The 17,847-nt window shown below is 30.2% G+C and overlaps 2 protein-coding genes across 2 annotated transcripts; both read left to right on the forward strand.

The window, feature by feature from the left end:
* Positions 1 to 6,683: 6,683 nt before the first annotated feature.
* Positions 6,684 to 7,145, forward strand: LOC125871844 (S-protein homolog 2-like). Its single transcript, XM_049552527.1, has one exon. The coding sequence runs from the start codon at positions 6,684 to 6,686 to the stop codon at positions 7,143 to 7,145; it is 462 nt and encodes a 153-aa protein (XP_049408484.1).
* A 5,503-nt stretch (positions 7,146 to 12,648) lies between these two features.
* Positions 12,649 to 13,107, forward strand: LOC125871953 (S-protein homolog 5-like). Its single transcript, XM_049552671.1, has one exon. The coding sequence runs from the start codon at positions 12,649 to 12,651 to the stop codon at positions 13,105 to 13,107; it is 459 nt and encodes a 152-aa protein (XP_049408628.1).
* Positions 13,108 to 17,847: the final 4,740 nt, after the last annotated feature.

The raw sequence follows: 17,847 nt of genomic DNA on the forward strand, positions 1-17,847 counted from the left end.
TCGTGAAAATTTAACAATCTTCACACAAGTTAAAAAATATAAATATACATAGAGAAAAAGAAAAGGCAAAAGACATTCAATGCTAATTAAGTGCTTTTGAAAAAGGTACCAAGTAGTTGCAAACCCAAATGATTTTGTAAAAGTTGACCAAACTTAATTTTTCGTTCTACATTATATAAGATTTCATAATCCCCAATTCACCTAATAAAATACTTAATTATTTATTAATTTCTAGACGCTCTCCTTGATCAACATCTTCTTTATATTATTAGTATCATTGATAAGATATAATATATAAATATGCCATTTAATTTGATCGAACTGTCATTTATGTCCTTCAATTAGATGTGAATAAGTATACACTTAAATTTAAATAAATTTGTGTAAAGTTGAATATAATAGTCATACACATCTTTTATGGCATAATACACGTAAGACACGAATTGCCATATAGGATGTCAAGTAGGACATGTGTCTACTAGTTCAAATTTATACAAGGTTAAATATCTACTTGTGCATACCCAATTTTTTTTTTCTTTTTACTTAAGAACGGAAGGATTTTATTTATTTAATAGAAAGGTTTATCCATACAAAAGTGGAACTAGTCAAAGAGAACTTAAATTTGTGTTTATATTATTTATTATACAAGAGTTTGACATTGTATACACTTGAAATACACATATTCATAAACTAGTTATTTTGAATATAAGAAGACCAAGTTCTTCAATAATGATCGTAATCGACAAAGTTTCGTTCATGAAAAATAGCAACAAAAAAATAAATAAAAAATAGCAACAAATAATGATATTTATATTTTAAAAATTTAAGCGAAGGTTGTATACAATCTTTATAAAATTTAATGAAAAAGATATAATCCTCTGATTCTTCTCTGATTGTCAATTCAAGAACTTTGCTTTGTTCTTAAATCGATAAAATGCTTGTTGGAATTTGTCACGACCCAACCGTCGTGATTGACACCCACACTAACCCTCCGGTGGAAGAACCACTACAACAACCCAAACTAAGCAACTAAACCAAAAGCTAAGGCAATTAAGTTACGGAAGCAAGTTAATTAACTAAACAAATGCGGAAATTTAATACCTAGAATTTGAAAGTCAATGTACCAAAACTACTATGAAATAACAAGTCTAAACAGGAAGGGTCACAACCCCAACTAATGAACTAATCAACTAACTAAAACAAATGTCTAAGTCCGAAAATGGTGGACATAAACGAATGAGAACTCCATGGTTGCCCGGAAGATGCGGCTCACCCTTGAATTCGATGCGATAATCTCTAATGTCCTAAGCAAGGTCTGTCAATAGCCGCTTGAAGATGCCCTGTACTCAACAAAAATAAGAGCAAGTGCAGAATCAGTACACAACCACAATGTACTGGTAGGATCGTGCGTCTAATTCACTAGCGTAACACAAGTAAGTCAAGCAACATTATAATCACATGCATATATATCAATATCTACAATATCATCAACATGCTTATCAACAATAACAACTTCACATTTTATATCACATCATTGGTCCTCTCACGGAACCCAAACTCAAACAGTTAGTATACCGGAACGTGATACCCGATCCCATTTTTATGCCGGAACGTGGCAATCCAATCCTATATTTATGTCGAAACGTGGCAATCCGATCCAAGTTAGTTATGCCGAAACGTGGCAATCCGATCCCAAGTCACACACCACAATCACAATCACAAGTACATTATCAAGATCATACATTTACATCATGATTTCATGGTAACATCATTCATCTATCTCATTTACATAAAGTGTGATCAACATTGCAACATTCATACATATACAAGTATCATAATGAAGCAAGAACAAACAAACATCACACAATCATAGAATCACAACCATCACTTACCTCGAAACAAGCTTGAAACCCTAAGAAACTTGATTCTTCCATTTCTGGATTCGTTCCGCTTGTTCTTGGTCTACAAACAATCAATATAATACGGGAATCAATAAACAATTTTTAATTATCCGAATTACTAACAATTCTAACAAACCCTAGATCAACCCATGATCCCAAATAATCCAAATTAGGGTTGTTTCCACCATGGATTCAACATCAAAACCCTCCCCCATCAATATTGACCCATTCTATTACGTTCTACGGATCGAAAAATGGATTCGGGAAGTTAAAAGCTTACCTTTAGCCTCAAGAATGGTGAAAAACGAGTAGAAATCGCCCGGGGGTCGTTCCTTAGCTCTAAAAGTCGAAAAGTGCCAAATAAGGTTGTTTAGGGGTTTTATTTATGACTTAATCCGCGCCTGTCCTGCTACAACGACCCTCATCCCGCTGTAACGGCGGCGCCACAATGGCCTAAAATCCCGCTACAACGGCAATTCTAAAGCAATGAACTCCCCTCTTTTATCTACGATTTTAAGTCCCGCCTCGTCCGCCACAGCGGCCACTATCCCGCTACAGCGGCCCCGCCACAACGGCACAAATCCCGCTACAACGGCATAAAGTGGACCAGTGAGTCCCTTGAAGAAATTCCAAAACCTCATTTCACAACACACCTCTAACCAACGACGCACAAAAAATACCCTTCACGCTAAGATCAATTCCCGGAGATTTACTAATCCAAATTCAATTCCGTAAAGTCGTACGGATTCATTAACGAGTTATCTAACCACTCATGTAATCGAAGCCAAAATTAATTCACATGATTGATACCAGGTTTCCCTACACTTCAACTACTTCGATTTCGTACAAATCTGGACAAGATTGGAAAAATTTAATTACTACAAAAAAGTTTTTCCGGCCCCAATTTTTCCCCGTTGGCATTTCTATAACGACGAAATCCGGTCATTATAGAATTTCACCACGAATGTGGAGCCAATCTTTGATCACAATCACAGAGATATGAAAACTTGTGACTAACAACTTGGGGACGAAAACTTCTTAGTATGCAGAAGACTCGCAGATCACCACTGAAGTGCAGAGTTTTTCTATATATTTCCTTATATTCTGGTCTTCCGAATACCCCTTTATATAGGCGTGAGTTAGGATTTCGGGGTATTTTCGTCTTGAAGTAATTTTAGAGGACCTTGGTCTTGAAGAGCATGCGTTGGGCTTGTCTTTCCAAGTTAACAGGTTGATCCAAACATAATTTGGATTTATTTAAGCGATGCAATTTTAACTTTAATAGTAATTCAACTTTATTAACCAATAATTTGACTTGATCAACATATCATTAATTTAAAAATGAAAAAATGATCAAATATGCCATTGAACTTTGAGAAAAGGTTCCTCTATGCCATTTCCGCTTGAGAAAAGACTAATCTATGCCATTGTTGTTAACGAAAAATAGTTCCGATTTTGCCATATCATTTTTTATACGTGATCAATTATGATTCGTTCACGTCATTAATTAAATTATATTTTAAAAGGAAAAAGGCTCAAATATGCCATTGAACTTTGAAAAAAGGCTTATCTATGCATCCGTTAAAAGTTTGGCTCATCTATGCCATTTCAGTTAATAAATAATGACATGAATGAGCCTTTTTCTCAAACGGAAATGACATAGATGAGCCAAACTTTTAACGAATAGCATAAATAAGCATTTTCTCAAAGTTCGATGATTTGAGCCTTTTTCCTTTAAAAATTAATCTAAAATTTATTATAAATTTATCATTAAAACTTCACTGTTTGCAGTGATTTAATAACCTCAAGAAATTATAAATGGTTGGATCTAATCAAATTAATTACACTAATGTTTTTTTCTTATATAACACACCATGATCCCCCTAGCCTCTTCCCTTTCATATTCAATATAATAATTATCTTTTCTGCCATATGACTCTCTCCTTCATCAACATCATCTTTTTGTGGTTATTGGTTACTCCTCTTGACCTTTCATTAGCAAAAAAATGTTTTTTTTCGAAAAAATATCAGGTACATATTATCAACAAACTTCCTCCTAATACTCCACCGCTACAAGTTCATTGTGCATCGAAGAATCAAGAACTTGGAAACATAAATCTTCCCATTGATGAGGATTTTAATTGGTCGTTTTGTGAGAGACTTTTTGCTAGTACTTTATACTTTTGTCATTTTTGGTGGGATTCGAAAGATAAGTCTTTTACTGTGTATGATGACCCAAATTATTGTGTCCACAATGGACCAACTCGAAATGAATTAAATTATTGTAAATGGGAGGTGAGGGAAGATGGTTTTTATTTGGAACAATATAATGCTAGTAATGACACATATTACATGCATCGTAATAATGTGTGGTATTAGAGAATATAATGTTTTGTTTGTGATCTTGTTAATTTTATTAAGTGAGAAGAGAAAATAAGACGGAAATTTTACTTCGATTTTCTTTCTTATTTATCATATATATTCTTGTTTTTTTATTATTAGAAAAAAACCATTTTCTTTTTTACTTTGCTAAGAAAGTTTAACTTCTTTTCCCTCGATTAAAGATTCGACTCATCAATATTCTCGCTGTTATAATTTTAGCTTGAATTTGTCATTAAATCACTAACAAACCAACATTATAGCTAGACTAACATGTCCAAATTAATCCTTGTGAATGGCTTAATTTTAAAAAATAAAAATAAAATTGGCGTGTAACTATTGATAATATTAAGTCAATTTAACCAAACAAACAAGTTAATTAAAGAGAAAAATAGTCAAAACACATTTAATGGTAACTCAATGCTTTTGAAAAGGTACAATTAATAGTTGCAATCCAAATCAAGATTTTGAGTGCAATATTGCAACACCCTAATCAATGGATAACTTAATTAGTGTGAATTTGAGATTCAATTTAATTAAGATTTGACATAATTATAGAATTAAAAATATGCAATAATATGCTTATTTTTGTGTTAAAACTTTAAGGGTATTAATTTTAGTCATTTTAAGGGAAAATAGTTCTTATTAATATCTTTTTATCGAGTACATCCACGACTTATGTTCAGTTTCAATACTTCTATCCAAAAACATAATTACTTAGGGTGAAGTTTCACCATGTTTTTGGCCATAAGTTTTTTGGGCAAATATTCGACTTTTTAAAAAACATATAATTTATATACATAAGTTCTATATAAACTAAAAAAAATATCCATAAATTTGTATTATCATTTAATAATGAACATATTTCATAATAAAAATTAAACTCAAAGATTATAAGCTCTTACCTCCTTATAAACAATTTTCAAATTTTAATTTAACAAGTTCCATGGAACAATACCATTACATACTTTGAGAGTCAAATAGCAACAAACACGTCATAAATAAAAATAAATTATATAAATTGAGTGAATCTCTTTATGGTGTGTTTCTCAAACTTGTTAAATTGGGATTAATAAATGATGAGATATTTTTATAAAATATAAAAGTTTAGGATAAATTCTAAATTTGTAAAAATTTCCTAAAGATAGAATTTGTCCCCAAAACTTATTTTTTTCTACTTTTAGGGAATTGGAATATTTTACCAAAAATATCTACACAAAAATGACAATTTATATGATCAAAACTTTTTGCCAAATTGTTTTTCTTTTCCAAAAACTACTTCTACCTTTTAAGGGTATACAGGTCATAAATTCATAAATTCAACCTCTGCACTTAAAAACCCCTTTTAATATTTCTTACCTTTTTTTTTTTAGTAAATAAACTTTTTTTAAGGGTTGAATTAATACAACGCAAAAAAAATCAATTCACTACAATAAAAACAACTTTTAGCGGTAATAAATATTGACATTAATAAAGAGTGCTAAACTCTTTACCGGCATTAGTTAAGTGCCATTAGAACCAATGTCGCTAAAGACTTTAGGGACATATACAAAGAGTGTTAATTGCCGCTAATGATCATTTTTGATGTAGTGATTGTACCTACTAGTGGGGTGGACCTACCATTACTTAATCGTCGAAACATTATAACGTATATAGAGGTCAAATTTTGATTTAATAAATATATATATACAAGTATTAACACTTCTTGACGCAAATTAAAAGTTTTATCTAGTGGTTAAGGCGTTGTAGAAATTTTTCGAAGTTGCATATTCTTGTCTTACTAGCCTCATAATTATGTTTTTTATTGCAACTATTGACACACCTTAATGACATCACACTACTTATAACTACAGGTATCAAAAACAAGCTCAACTATAGGTGACCTGTCCAATCCGTTCAAAATTTTAAGGGTTGGACTCAAGATAATTTGAATTGGGTTTTATCTCAACTCATTCAAGTCTTAACCCATTTTAAGAGAATCCTCAATTGAGCACAATTTAATCTCCAATTTCAACACGTTTTAAGACTTTTTATTTGTATTGATGTAATGTATATTCCTACTTCCTATATTGGATGTATAAATTACTATATGTTTTATAACTTTTAGGAATTTCTATCCATTTGTAACTTCTTTTTAAAAAATTTCTTCGGTTGAAATTCAATAATTGTGGTTATAAAACTTAACAATATATTAAAATTATTCAGATTAAGCGGGTCAAATTGGATAGGTCAAGACCCAAATCATTTTTAGGCCCATTTGAGCCCAAAGTAAACTTGAACGGATCAAGACCCAACCAATTCTATTTCAACCCAACCCGCCCATTTGACACCCCTACTTATAACTATATAAGCCCTCTCTCCCCTTTAATTCATTTGCAATACTTAGCTTCTCCCTAATATAATATGGCTCTTTATTTCAACATCTTTTTCTTCTTGTTATTGTTATTGATAACTCCTAATCTTGACCTTTCGCTAGCGAAAGGTTGCTTTTTTTCACCAACATATCAGGTACGTATTATCAACAAACTTCCTAGTAATACCCCACAATTGCAAGTTCATTGCGCGTCAAAGGATGACGAAATTGCAAATGACTATCTTGACATAGATGAAGATTTATATTGGTCGTTTTGCGAGTCATTTTTTGAAAATACTTTATATTTTTGTCACTTTTGGTGGGGTTCAATGAATAAGTCTATTACAGTGTTTGATGATGCAGGATCTTGTGTCCACCATGGTCTGTATGCAAATTATTTAAACTATTGTAAATGGGAAGTAAGGCAAGATGGTTTTTATTTAGAGATGTATAATACTACTGATATTAAGAATACGTCATATTTTATGTATCACAATAATTATTGGTCTTAGGGAAATAATATAATATGTTCCACTGATGTTTTGTTTATTTAAAGTTGGAAGGAAATATATTATGATGGAATTTTAGTGTGGCTTACTTTCTTATTTATCTTTATCTTTTTAATTTTGAAAAAAAAAACTAAGAAATTTGCATTTGTATTTTGTGAAAATTTAATTTTGACCTCTTTTTGTGGTTATTGGTTACTCCTCTTGACCTTTCACTAGCAAAAAAATGTATTTTTTCAGAAAAATATCTGGTACATGTTATTAACGAACTTCCTCCTAATACTCCACCATTACAAATTCATTGTGCGTCCAAGAATCAAGAACTTGGAAACATAAATCTTCCCATTGATGAAGATTTTAATTGGTCGTTTTGCGAGAGACTTTTTGCTAGTACTTTATACTTTTGTCATTTTTGATGGGGCTCGAAAGATAAGGTTTTTACTGTGTATGATGACCCACACTATTGTGTCCATAATGGACCAACTCGAAATGAAATAAATTATTGTAATTGGGAGGTGAGGGAAGATGGTTTTTATTTTGGAACAATATAATGCTAGTAATGACACATTACATGGATCGTATAAATGTGTGGTATTAGAGAATATAATGTTTTATTTGTGATCTTGTTTATTCTATTAATTGAGAAGGAGAAATAAGACGGAAATTTCAGTTCGACTTTCTTTCTTATTTATCATATTCTTGTTTTATAATATTAGAAAAAAAATTCATTTTCTTTTTTACTTTTCTAAGGCAGTCTAACTTCTAAAAGATTAAAGATTCGCCTCATCTATATTCTCATTGTTATAATTTTAGCTTGAATTTGTCATTAAATCACTAACAAACCAACATAATATAGCTAGACTAAAATGTCCAAATTAGTCCTTGTGAATGGCTTAATTAAAGAAAAATAAAAAAATTGACGTGTAGCTATTTATAATATTAAGTCCATTAAACCAAACAAACAATTTAATTAAAGAGAAAAATAGTCAAAACACATTTAATGGTAACTCAATGCTTTTGAAAAGGTACAATTAATAGTTGCAATCCAAATCAAGATTATTTTGAGTGCAATATTGCAACATCCTGATCGATGGATAACTTAGAGTGAATTTGAGATTCAATTTAATTAAAACTTGACATAATTATAGGGTAAAAGTTACCCGCAAAGGGTGTACACACCAAGTCAATACATGCATGTCATGTGTTTAAATTTATAGTTCATTTTTTTTTAACTGCCTCCAATGATCATTGATATGAAAAAATTACATTTTGAAGTTTGGTATACCAAACTTAATACAAGATCTTGGGGTAGAACTAGAGTTAGATAAACTCTACAAGTTAACACCAAAAGAAAGGGGGGAGTCTAAGTTAGCTATTACCCTACTAACGTGACTCCTTGACAAAGAGGATTCAGGGGGGTTCGTAAATAAAATTAGAAGGTTTAACTAGTTGCATTCTGAAGGAAGGGAGCTCCCATCTATCTGTGTTAATTAATCCCCTAACTTCCCTCGGGAGATCAGAGAAAGAGTTGAACTCGTGTATTGCATCAACACTATAACTCCTGGATGCTAATATATCAGCAGGTTTGTTGGCTTCCCTGAAGCAATGACTGATGATAAATCCATGAGATTCAACACTTCTAATAAAAAAATAATTACTTAGGATGAATTTTCATCATGTGTTTGACCATAATTGTTTTTGGAAAATATTTGACTTTTTAAAGAAATATAATGAGAAAATGGTCTAAAACCCCCTCAACCTATACTCGAAACTCAACTACACACTTATTCATTATGGAGTCCTATTACCCCCTTACACTATTTTAAAGTAGAATTATTTGCTCCCTAAATGATGAGGTGACAAAAAAAGTGTAGTTCCCTCTCTCAAAGAGAGTGAGAGGTAAAAAATAATAATTAAAACTTTAATTTTAAAAGTATTACTTAAATTTCATATTATAATTTTTTGATTCTTCAATAATCTTTCTGTTTCCTTTTATTTATATTTTTAATAGTCTTTCTTTTCTCTTCATCAAAGAAAAATCGACAGCTTTTTATCGTCTTTGTTCTTCTCTTCATCAAAGCAACATCGGCGACAACTCTGTTCCACCATCAAGTTGCCACCCTCACCAATCTTTCATCATAAAGTTAATTTTTATTCTCAAATCACAAATTTCTCACAGTTAATTCACTTCTCATCGGTGTGAAAAATTGACAATAACTCAAAATCAAAATCGAAAGTCATCGACGGTGGCTCTGCTCTACCACCAAGTCGCCGCCCTCACTAACCTCTCATCATTAAGTTAACTTTCATTCTCAAATCATAAATTTCTCATAGTAAATTCATTTCTCATCAGTGCGAAAACTTGACAATAACTCAAAATTAAAATCGAAAGTCAAGAGGATCGAACTTTAGAGTCATTAATGGAGAAAAAATCATCAAGTAACAGTTCCATCAATGGAGTAGAATTTATCAATGAAACCATTAGGTTTAATGGAAAAGACCCAATAATCGAAATGGGTTGCTCAACATTGTTAAATTCTAGCTTCAATAGAGAGCTTCAAAATTTTGCTAGTGTTCATAACTCCGGTGAAGCTCGAAGAAGATAGTGGCGATCATAGAATGTATCCTCAAATCTGGAAAATCAATTGTCAAGATCAAAATAAAAGAGGAATGGAAAAGAAAAGTGAAAGAAGGAAATATAGATGAAAAATAATTGCAGAATAAAGGATTTTTTTATTTAAAAAAGGGTAATATTACGTGGCAAGGCGCGTGAAATTCACTTTTTATATAAATCTGGGTGTGCGTTTCTAAGGGTGTATATATTTATACTTTTAAAATGTTCAGAGGTAATAAGACCCCCATAAAAAATAAGTGTGTAATTGAGAGTTGAGTAATAGATTGAGGGGTTTAAGACCATTTTCTCAAATATAATTTATATCCATAAGTTCTATATAAACTAAATAAAAAATTACCATAAGTTTGTAGTATCACATTTCATAATAAACATTAAACTCAAAGATTATAAGCTCTTAATTACCTGCTTATAAACAATTTTCTAATTTTATTTTAACAAATTCTATAGAACAATACAATTACATAATTGAGAGTCAAATAACAACATACACATCATAAATATAAATACATTATATAAATTGAGTGAGTCTCTTTATGGTGTATTTCTCAAACTTGTCAAATTGGGATTAATAAATGATGAAATATTTTTATAAAATATAAAAGTTTAGGATAAATTCTAAATTTGTAAAAGTTTCGTAAAAATAGAATTTGGCCCCAAAACTTTTTTTTTTAGTTTTTGAGAATTTAAATATTTTACCAAAAATATTTTTGTTTTTAGGAATTAAATATTTTACCAAAAATGACAATTTGTATGATCAACACTTTTTGCCAAATTGTTTTTTTTCTCCAAAAACTACTTCTATCTTTTAAGGGTAAACAGGTCATAAATTCATAAATTCAACCCGTGCACTTACAAAGCTCCCTTTAATATTTCTACCTTATTTTTAGTAAATAAACTGATTTTATTTATTATCAACTGAGAATTAATACAAAGCAAAAAAAACATCATTTGTATCTACTAGTGGGGCGGACCCACCCTTACCTAATCGTCGGAAAATTACAATGTATATAAATGTCGACTTTGATTTTATATATATATAAGTATTAACATCTCTTGACACAAGTTGAAGGCTTTGTCTCGTGGTTAAGGCATTGCATAAATTTCTTGAAGTTGTGTGTTCTAGTCCTACTAGTTTCATAATTATATGTTTTTTTTACCACAACCATTGACACACCTTAATGACAACACAATACTTATAACTAGGAGTGTCAAAAATGAGCCCAACTATAGGTTACCCGCCCAATCCGTCCAAAACTTTAAGGGTTTGACTCAAGATAATTTGAATTTCAATCTCAACTCAATTAAGTCTTAATCCATTTTAAAAGAATCCTCAATTAAGCTCAATTTAATCTCCAATTTCAACCTGTTTTAAGACTCTTTATTTGTATTTGATGTAATGTAGGTTCCTATATTGAAGTTATGAATTACTATCTATTTTATATCTTTTAGGATTTATCTATCAATTTGTAACTTCTTTTTAAAAAATTTCTTGAGTTGAAATTCAAGTTGTGGTTAAAACTTAAATAACAATATATGAAAATTATTGATATTAAGCGGGTCTAGACCCAACCTGCTTTAAGTCCATTTGAACCTAAAGTAAACTTGGGCGGGTCAGGACCCAACCAATTCTATTTCAACCCATTTTAAAATCTCCAATTTCAACCCAACCCGCCCATTTGACACTCCTATTTATAACTATATAAGCCCTCTCTCCCCTTTAATTCATTTGCAATACTTAGCTTCTCCCTAATATAATATGGCTCTTTATTTCAACATCTTTTTCTTCTTTTTATTGGTCACTCCTAATCTTAACCTTTTGTTCACAAAAAAAATGCCTTTTTCAACCAACATATCAGGTACATATTATCAACAAACTTCCTAGTAATACCCGCAATTGCAAGTTCATTGCGCGTCAAAGGATGATGAAATTGGAAATGAGTATCTTGACATAGATGAAGACTTACATTGGTCGTTTTACGAATCGTTTTTTGATAATATTTTATTTTTTTGTCACTTTTGGTGGGGTTCAATGAATAAGTCTATTACTGTGTTTGATGACCCAATCGGTTGTATCCACCATGGTCAGTATTTAAATTATTTAAACTATTGTAAATGGGAAGTAAGACAAGATGGTTTTTATTTGGAGATATATAATACTACTGATGGGAATATGACATATTTTATGGATCACATTAGTGATTGGTCTTAGGGAATATAATGTGTTCCATTGATGTTTCGTTTATTTAAAGTTGGAAGGAAATATATTATGATGGAATTTTAGTGTGGCTTTCCAAAAAAAAAATTTCTAAATTTACCCTTGTCTTTTGTCGAAATTATATAATGAGATAAAAATTAAATAAAGGTTTGTAGGATCAAAAGACTTATTTACTTGAGCCATGTCGAACTATAAACATACTAGGTCTTTTCATTTGTTATCATCGATCTCTCTATATCGATAATCAAATGAACTAAATAGGCGCCTTATATAAAGGTTAGAGAAGGACTTAGCTAATAAAAAGAAGAGGGGTCTGGGTTGATAGGTCTCCCACAAAACTTAGGTAAAACTTAAAACTTTGGGATAAGTTAATGAATGTAATTATATATTTTCCTAACTAAAATTAGATTATTATTTTTTCTATAAAAAACCAAAGTTCCCTCCCCCTTTTCATTTTCAATACTTATTTCATTTTTTTTCCAAATAAAGATTTTGTTGACTTGACTATATTCCACTTTTTTCCTTTTTACATTCAATGGTAATTCAAAGCTTTTGAATAGATACAAATATATAGTTGTAATACATCCACACCACATTACTTATAACCAAGAACCCCTCTCTCCCCTTTAATTCATTTTCAATACTTAGCTTCTCCAAATATGGCTCTTCCCTTTATCAAAATCTTTTTCTTGTTGTTACTGATCACTCATGATCTTGACCTTTCACTAGCGAAAAAATGTACATTCTTTACACCAAAGTACGAAATACATGTTATCAACAAACTTCCTATCAATACCCCACAATTAAAAGTTCATTGCGCGTCAAAGGATGATGAAATTGCAAACAAGTATGTTGCCATAAATGAAGACTTACATTGGTCGTTTTGCGAGTCAATTAGCCTTAGTACTTTGTATTTTTGTAACTTTTGGTGGGGTCCAAAGAATGCTTCTATTACTGTGTTTGATGACGTCATCTTCTGTATCCACCATGGACTATATGAAAATTTTCTACACTATTGTAAATGGGAAGTGAGACAAGATGGTTTTTATTTGGAGATGTATAATACTACTGCTGGGAATAATACATATTTTATGGATCATGATGGTGATTGGTCTTAGGGAATATAACATGTTCCATTGATGTTTTGTGTATTTAAAGTTGGAAGGAAATATATTATGATGGAATTTTAGTGTGGCTTACTTTTTTATTTATCTGTTTTTTTTTTTTAATTTTGAGAAGGAAAAAAAACACACTCTAGATTAGTCTTGTATTTTGCGAAAAAGTTCAATTTTAACCTCTTTTTATAAGTTAACTTGACAATCAAATGAACGAAACAGGCGCCTTATATAAAGGTTAGAGAAGGACCTAGCTACAAAAAAGAAGAGGGGGCCGGGTTGATCACATACTTTATTACAATAATTAAGGTAAAAGATTTAACAATTTTCACTCAAGTATATATAACAATATAAAGAGAAAACAAAATTAAGGTAAACGACATTTAATGGTGTAATTCAATGCTTTTGAAAAGATACAAATATATAGTTGTAATTCCAAACCAAGTTTTTGTAAGAGTTGACTAAACTCAATTATTTTTTCTCTATAAAATAAAATAAAATCATAACCCCCAATTTCACCTAGTAAAATCCTTTGCTATTTAATTCTCAAAATGACTCTCCCCTTGATCAACATCTTCTTAATATTATTATTATTGATAACTCCCCTTAACCTTTCAACAACAAAAGCATGTTTCCTTACTAATAGGTTTGAGGTTCATGTTATTAACAATCTCCCTTCCAACTCCTCACTTCTTAAAATTCATTGTGCTTCTGGTGATGACGATCTTGGTGACCATTATCTTACCGTTAATCAAGAATTTAAGTGGTCATTTTGTCAAGCACTTGCATGGACGACTTTATTCTTTTGTCATTTTTGGTGGGATTCGAAGAGTAAAGTCTTTAATGTGTTTGATGATCCAGTACATTGTGTTGAAGATGGATTACTTCCAAAGATTACAATACAATGTGCATGGGTGGTGAAGTCAGATGGTTTTTATTTGGGAACTTATGTAGGCCCCGGAAAAGTTACAGATTTGTATCGTTATTCTAAGTGGTAGTCTTGTTTATATATACTTCAATTTAATGGTAATTACAAGTAAATCTCTATGAATAATAGTTGTGGACGATCTGATAAAAATGATGCTCGATCTAGCTTTGAACTCCGTGTGGGAGTAAAGAAGGTTTAATTATAGCACGTTGTTATTTTTAGGTCTTTTTTTTTTTGCTTGATGTTGGATACTCAAATTAAAGCGCAACTAAATGCTATTCGAAATAGTGAAGGGTGCTTGATAGTATTTCATTCTTTGAAAGCCTGTGAATACTAGAGCCAGTGAAAATGATAGCTACTAAAGCGTAAACTGCTCGTTTTTCCTTCCCCGCAATACAAATTCGCGTTGGATTCATTTCTTACTTATTTACATTGTATGTCACCTTTGTCCTACTTAATTTTGAAAACGTTTTCTATTAAAGGAAAATGTTTGGTATCTTGAAAGTATTTGGTACGAAGAATATATTTTTTTTTATAGAAAATGTTCTTTTTCTATTGTTTGATAAGTAAGTAAAAAAATATTATCTCAAAAGTATTTATATGGTTATCGAGTAAAACACTATAGAGACAGGATGTGGTAAGGAATGGGCGTAGTGGGGTGGGGGTTCAAGGGTGACGGAGTGGTTGGGATGGTCAAGGGGTGGGGCCGGGGTTCAAGGGATTAGGAGACAATAAATATGAAATGTCACACACATATATATAAAAGACCAACCAAATATAAAAAAATATGAAAAACATTTTTCTAAAAAATGTATTTAATTTTATAGAAATAATTTGATTGTTTACTTATCTTTTTAATAAGAATTAGAACCCATAGAGTTTAAATGTAACGTTGAAACAAGTCAATTGTATATTATCCCTAAAGATGAAAAGTCAAAAAATATTTAATGATTTCAAACTAAGTTCAAATTGTCATAGTCCAGGTCAAAGATTTTGTATTTGGCTAAATTAAACTATTTTTTTTATATATAAAATTCCAAAACTCTCATTCCTTTTTAATACTCATTTACTCAAAATGTCTCTCTCATTGATCAACATCTTTTTCTTGGTACTTATCACTCCATTCAACCTTTCAATAGCAAAACATTGTCCATTTGGCTCAAAGTACACAGTATATATTACCAACAAACTTCCTTCTCACTCTCCGAAACTGACATTTCATTGCGCGTCAAAGAATGATGATCTCGGATATCATGATCTTGCTATAAATCAAGTGTTTAATTGGTCGTTTTGCGAGGCAATTCTCAGTAGAACTTTATTCTTTTGTCATTTTTGGTGGGGTTCAAAAGAGAAGGTATTCGATGTGTTTAACGATCCATATACATGTGTCAAAGGTACAGGAAATCCAAATATTTTAACTAATTGTAAATGGGAGGCAAGGGCAGATGGTTTTTATTTGGAATTGTTTAATAGTACAAGTGAGACATATTATATGTATCATTATTTAGAGTGGTCTTAGGGAATTAAGATGTTTGTGTTATATTTGTTTTAAATAAAATGAGAAGTAAAAAAAAAAAGAATTCTAAAGTGTATTTCTCAATTTCTTATCTTGTTATTCTCAACTTTCTCCTTTCTGTGGGAACATTATAATGTCTCCTATTTATTTTTTTCTTTATAACAATTACTTTTACGACTTGAATCATATATTAACACCTCGATACATGGAGGGATCCATCGATATATGCGAGGGTTTTTTTCACAGTTAAGGGTGTTCGACATTTACCAGAAAGCACGTGAGAACTTATATACTTCCTTCGGATAAAAAAAGGGGCAAGTGCACAAATATTCGATTTTAGTACTCCTATTTAATTTAAGGGACAATTATAGTGCGTGTATATATATATATAATATAATTTTAACCATTTTAGCCCATATATGACTGAATCTTTTTAGCCCCAAGTAGTTTTTGGGTGAATTGATATATAATTCGGTCATTTGTTAATTTATTTTATTTTGATTGGTCTAAATTTTGCTCAATTCACTCATTTGACTTTATTTTGTGTTTGTAAAACTTTAAAAAATAAATGCATTTGTGATAGAAAAGGAAACATTTTGCTAAAGATAAAATGTTTTTTTAAGGAAAACTGTTTAAAAACATTTTATTAGGCTAAACAAAAACGTAGTTAGGGGCATGTTTTCAATTTTAATATTAAATATAAAAAATATAAGATGAATAATAGGTAATTTGTATTGAATATTATTCCTTTAAAAACTTGAAGATTATTTTTCAAAATTTATCCACTTAATTATGTCATGATCTTTATTACTTCCTCTATTCCATATTAACTGAATTTGTGAGACAATACATAATTATTAAGAAACACAATCAATGACATAATTTATACTATACTTTCCACTATTATCCTTTGTGAAATGATGAATATAACTTTACAAATAGTGCAATTTATCTCCTACAAAATATCATATCATTAAAGGAAAATGACAAATATGGAAAAGGATTTCAAACATCTTTCTTGAACTTTGAAATATTAACTTACTTTGAACAATGAAATGAAAGGATAGAATCAAATCAAAATCAAAATCAAAATATTAAGGAATTTACTAAAGTAGAATATCTATTATTATTATTATAATTAATTATTATACTATAGTTGAGGAGTTGACTAAATTAGAATATTTATTATTATTATTATTATTATTATATATTATACTTATTATATACATATTTTTTTTGTATATAACTCTAGAACCCCTTTTACCTTTTCCATACTTCTTTTTTCTCCCTCAATATGACTATCTCCTTGATCAATATCTTCTTGTTGTTACTAATCACTCCTCTTGACCTTTCAATTGCTAAAATATGTCTCACTACCGTCATGGAGGTACATATTTTTATCACCATTGACTTATATACATTGGCAATAGGGAATAGGACCAATGTTTGTGTTAAATAAATAAATAAGATTTCATAACTTCTTTTGTGTTTCACTACAATACTTAGAATATCATTTATCTTTCTTATTTATTATTATCCAAAATAAGATCTCTTTATCCAAAATAAATACTCCCTCCTCCGTTCACGTTTCAAAGTCAAATGATAAGAACTTTGTCTAACATTTTATGATATATTTTTTCATCATATCGATGTTTAAAAAATTGCAATTTATAGTAATTTCCGTATAGTTTTTAAATATCTAAATTTTTAGTTTAAAATATCGAATTAATGTAATCTAATTTAACTTTAAAAATTAGTCAAATTGACTTTTGAAAAATGTAACATGACAACTAAATAGAAATGGAGAGTGTATGATTATTTTTATTTTTTTATTTTGAATTTTGGGTACACACAAAAGAAAAATGTAATATTCATACATATTTGCTTAATTAAGTCAACTTTTATTGAACTAATTATTTCTATATGAATGCATCATTATTTTCCTTATCTTTTCTCTCTTGTTTGTCATAAATTGAAGATTTTTTTTTTACAAAGGTGGACAAGATCCAAATAAAAAATAAAAATGAAAAAGATAAGAAGTGAAGAGGAAGGGGTGGGGGGGGGGGGGTGAGTTTAGAGAGTAGATGCCTAACTTTTTTTTTTAATTTTTAATTTACTATGAAATTCAAAATCAAGTCAATTAATTATGTGAGCTTATATATTAAGTAATTTCAAATTATTTTAACGAAAAATGGCCTAAAATGCCCTTATTTAAACTATGAGATTTGGTGCAATATTACCCTTCATCCACCTTATGAATATGGATCCATGAGGAGATAGGAGAAAGCCATTCATTCCG

This window comes from Solanum stenotomum, chromosome 7 (genome assembly GCF_019186545.1).
Source record: "Solanum stenotomum isolate F172 chromosome 7, ASM1918654v1, whole genome shotgun sequence".
NCBI classification, from domain to species: domain Eukaryota; kingdom Viridiplantae; phylum Streptophyta; class Magnoliopsida; order Solanales; family Solanaceae; genus Solanum; species Solanum stenotomum.

Bases quoted from the DNA above. Each gene is read 5' to 3' on its own strand.
- LOC125871953 (XM_049552671.1), top strand. From the start codon at position 12,649: ATGGCTCTTCCCTTTATCAAAATCTTTTTCTTGTTGTTACTGATCACT.
- LOC125871844 (XM_049552527.1), top strand. From the start codon at position 6,684: ATGGCTCTTTATTTCAACATCTTTTTCTTCTTGTTATTGTTATTGATA.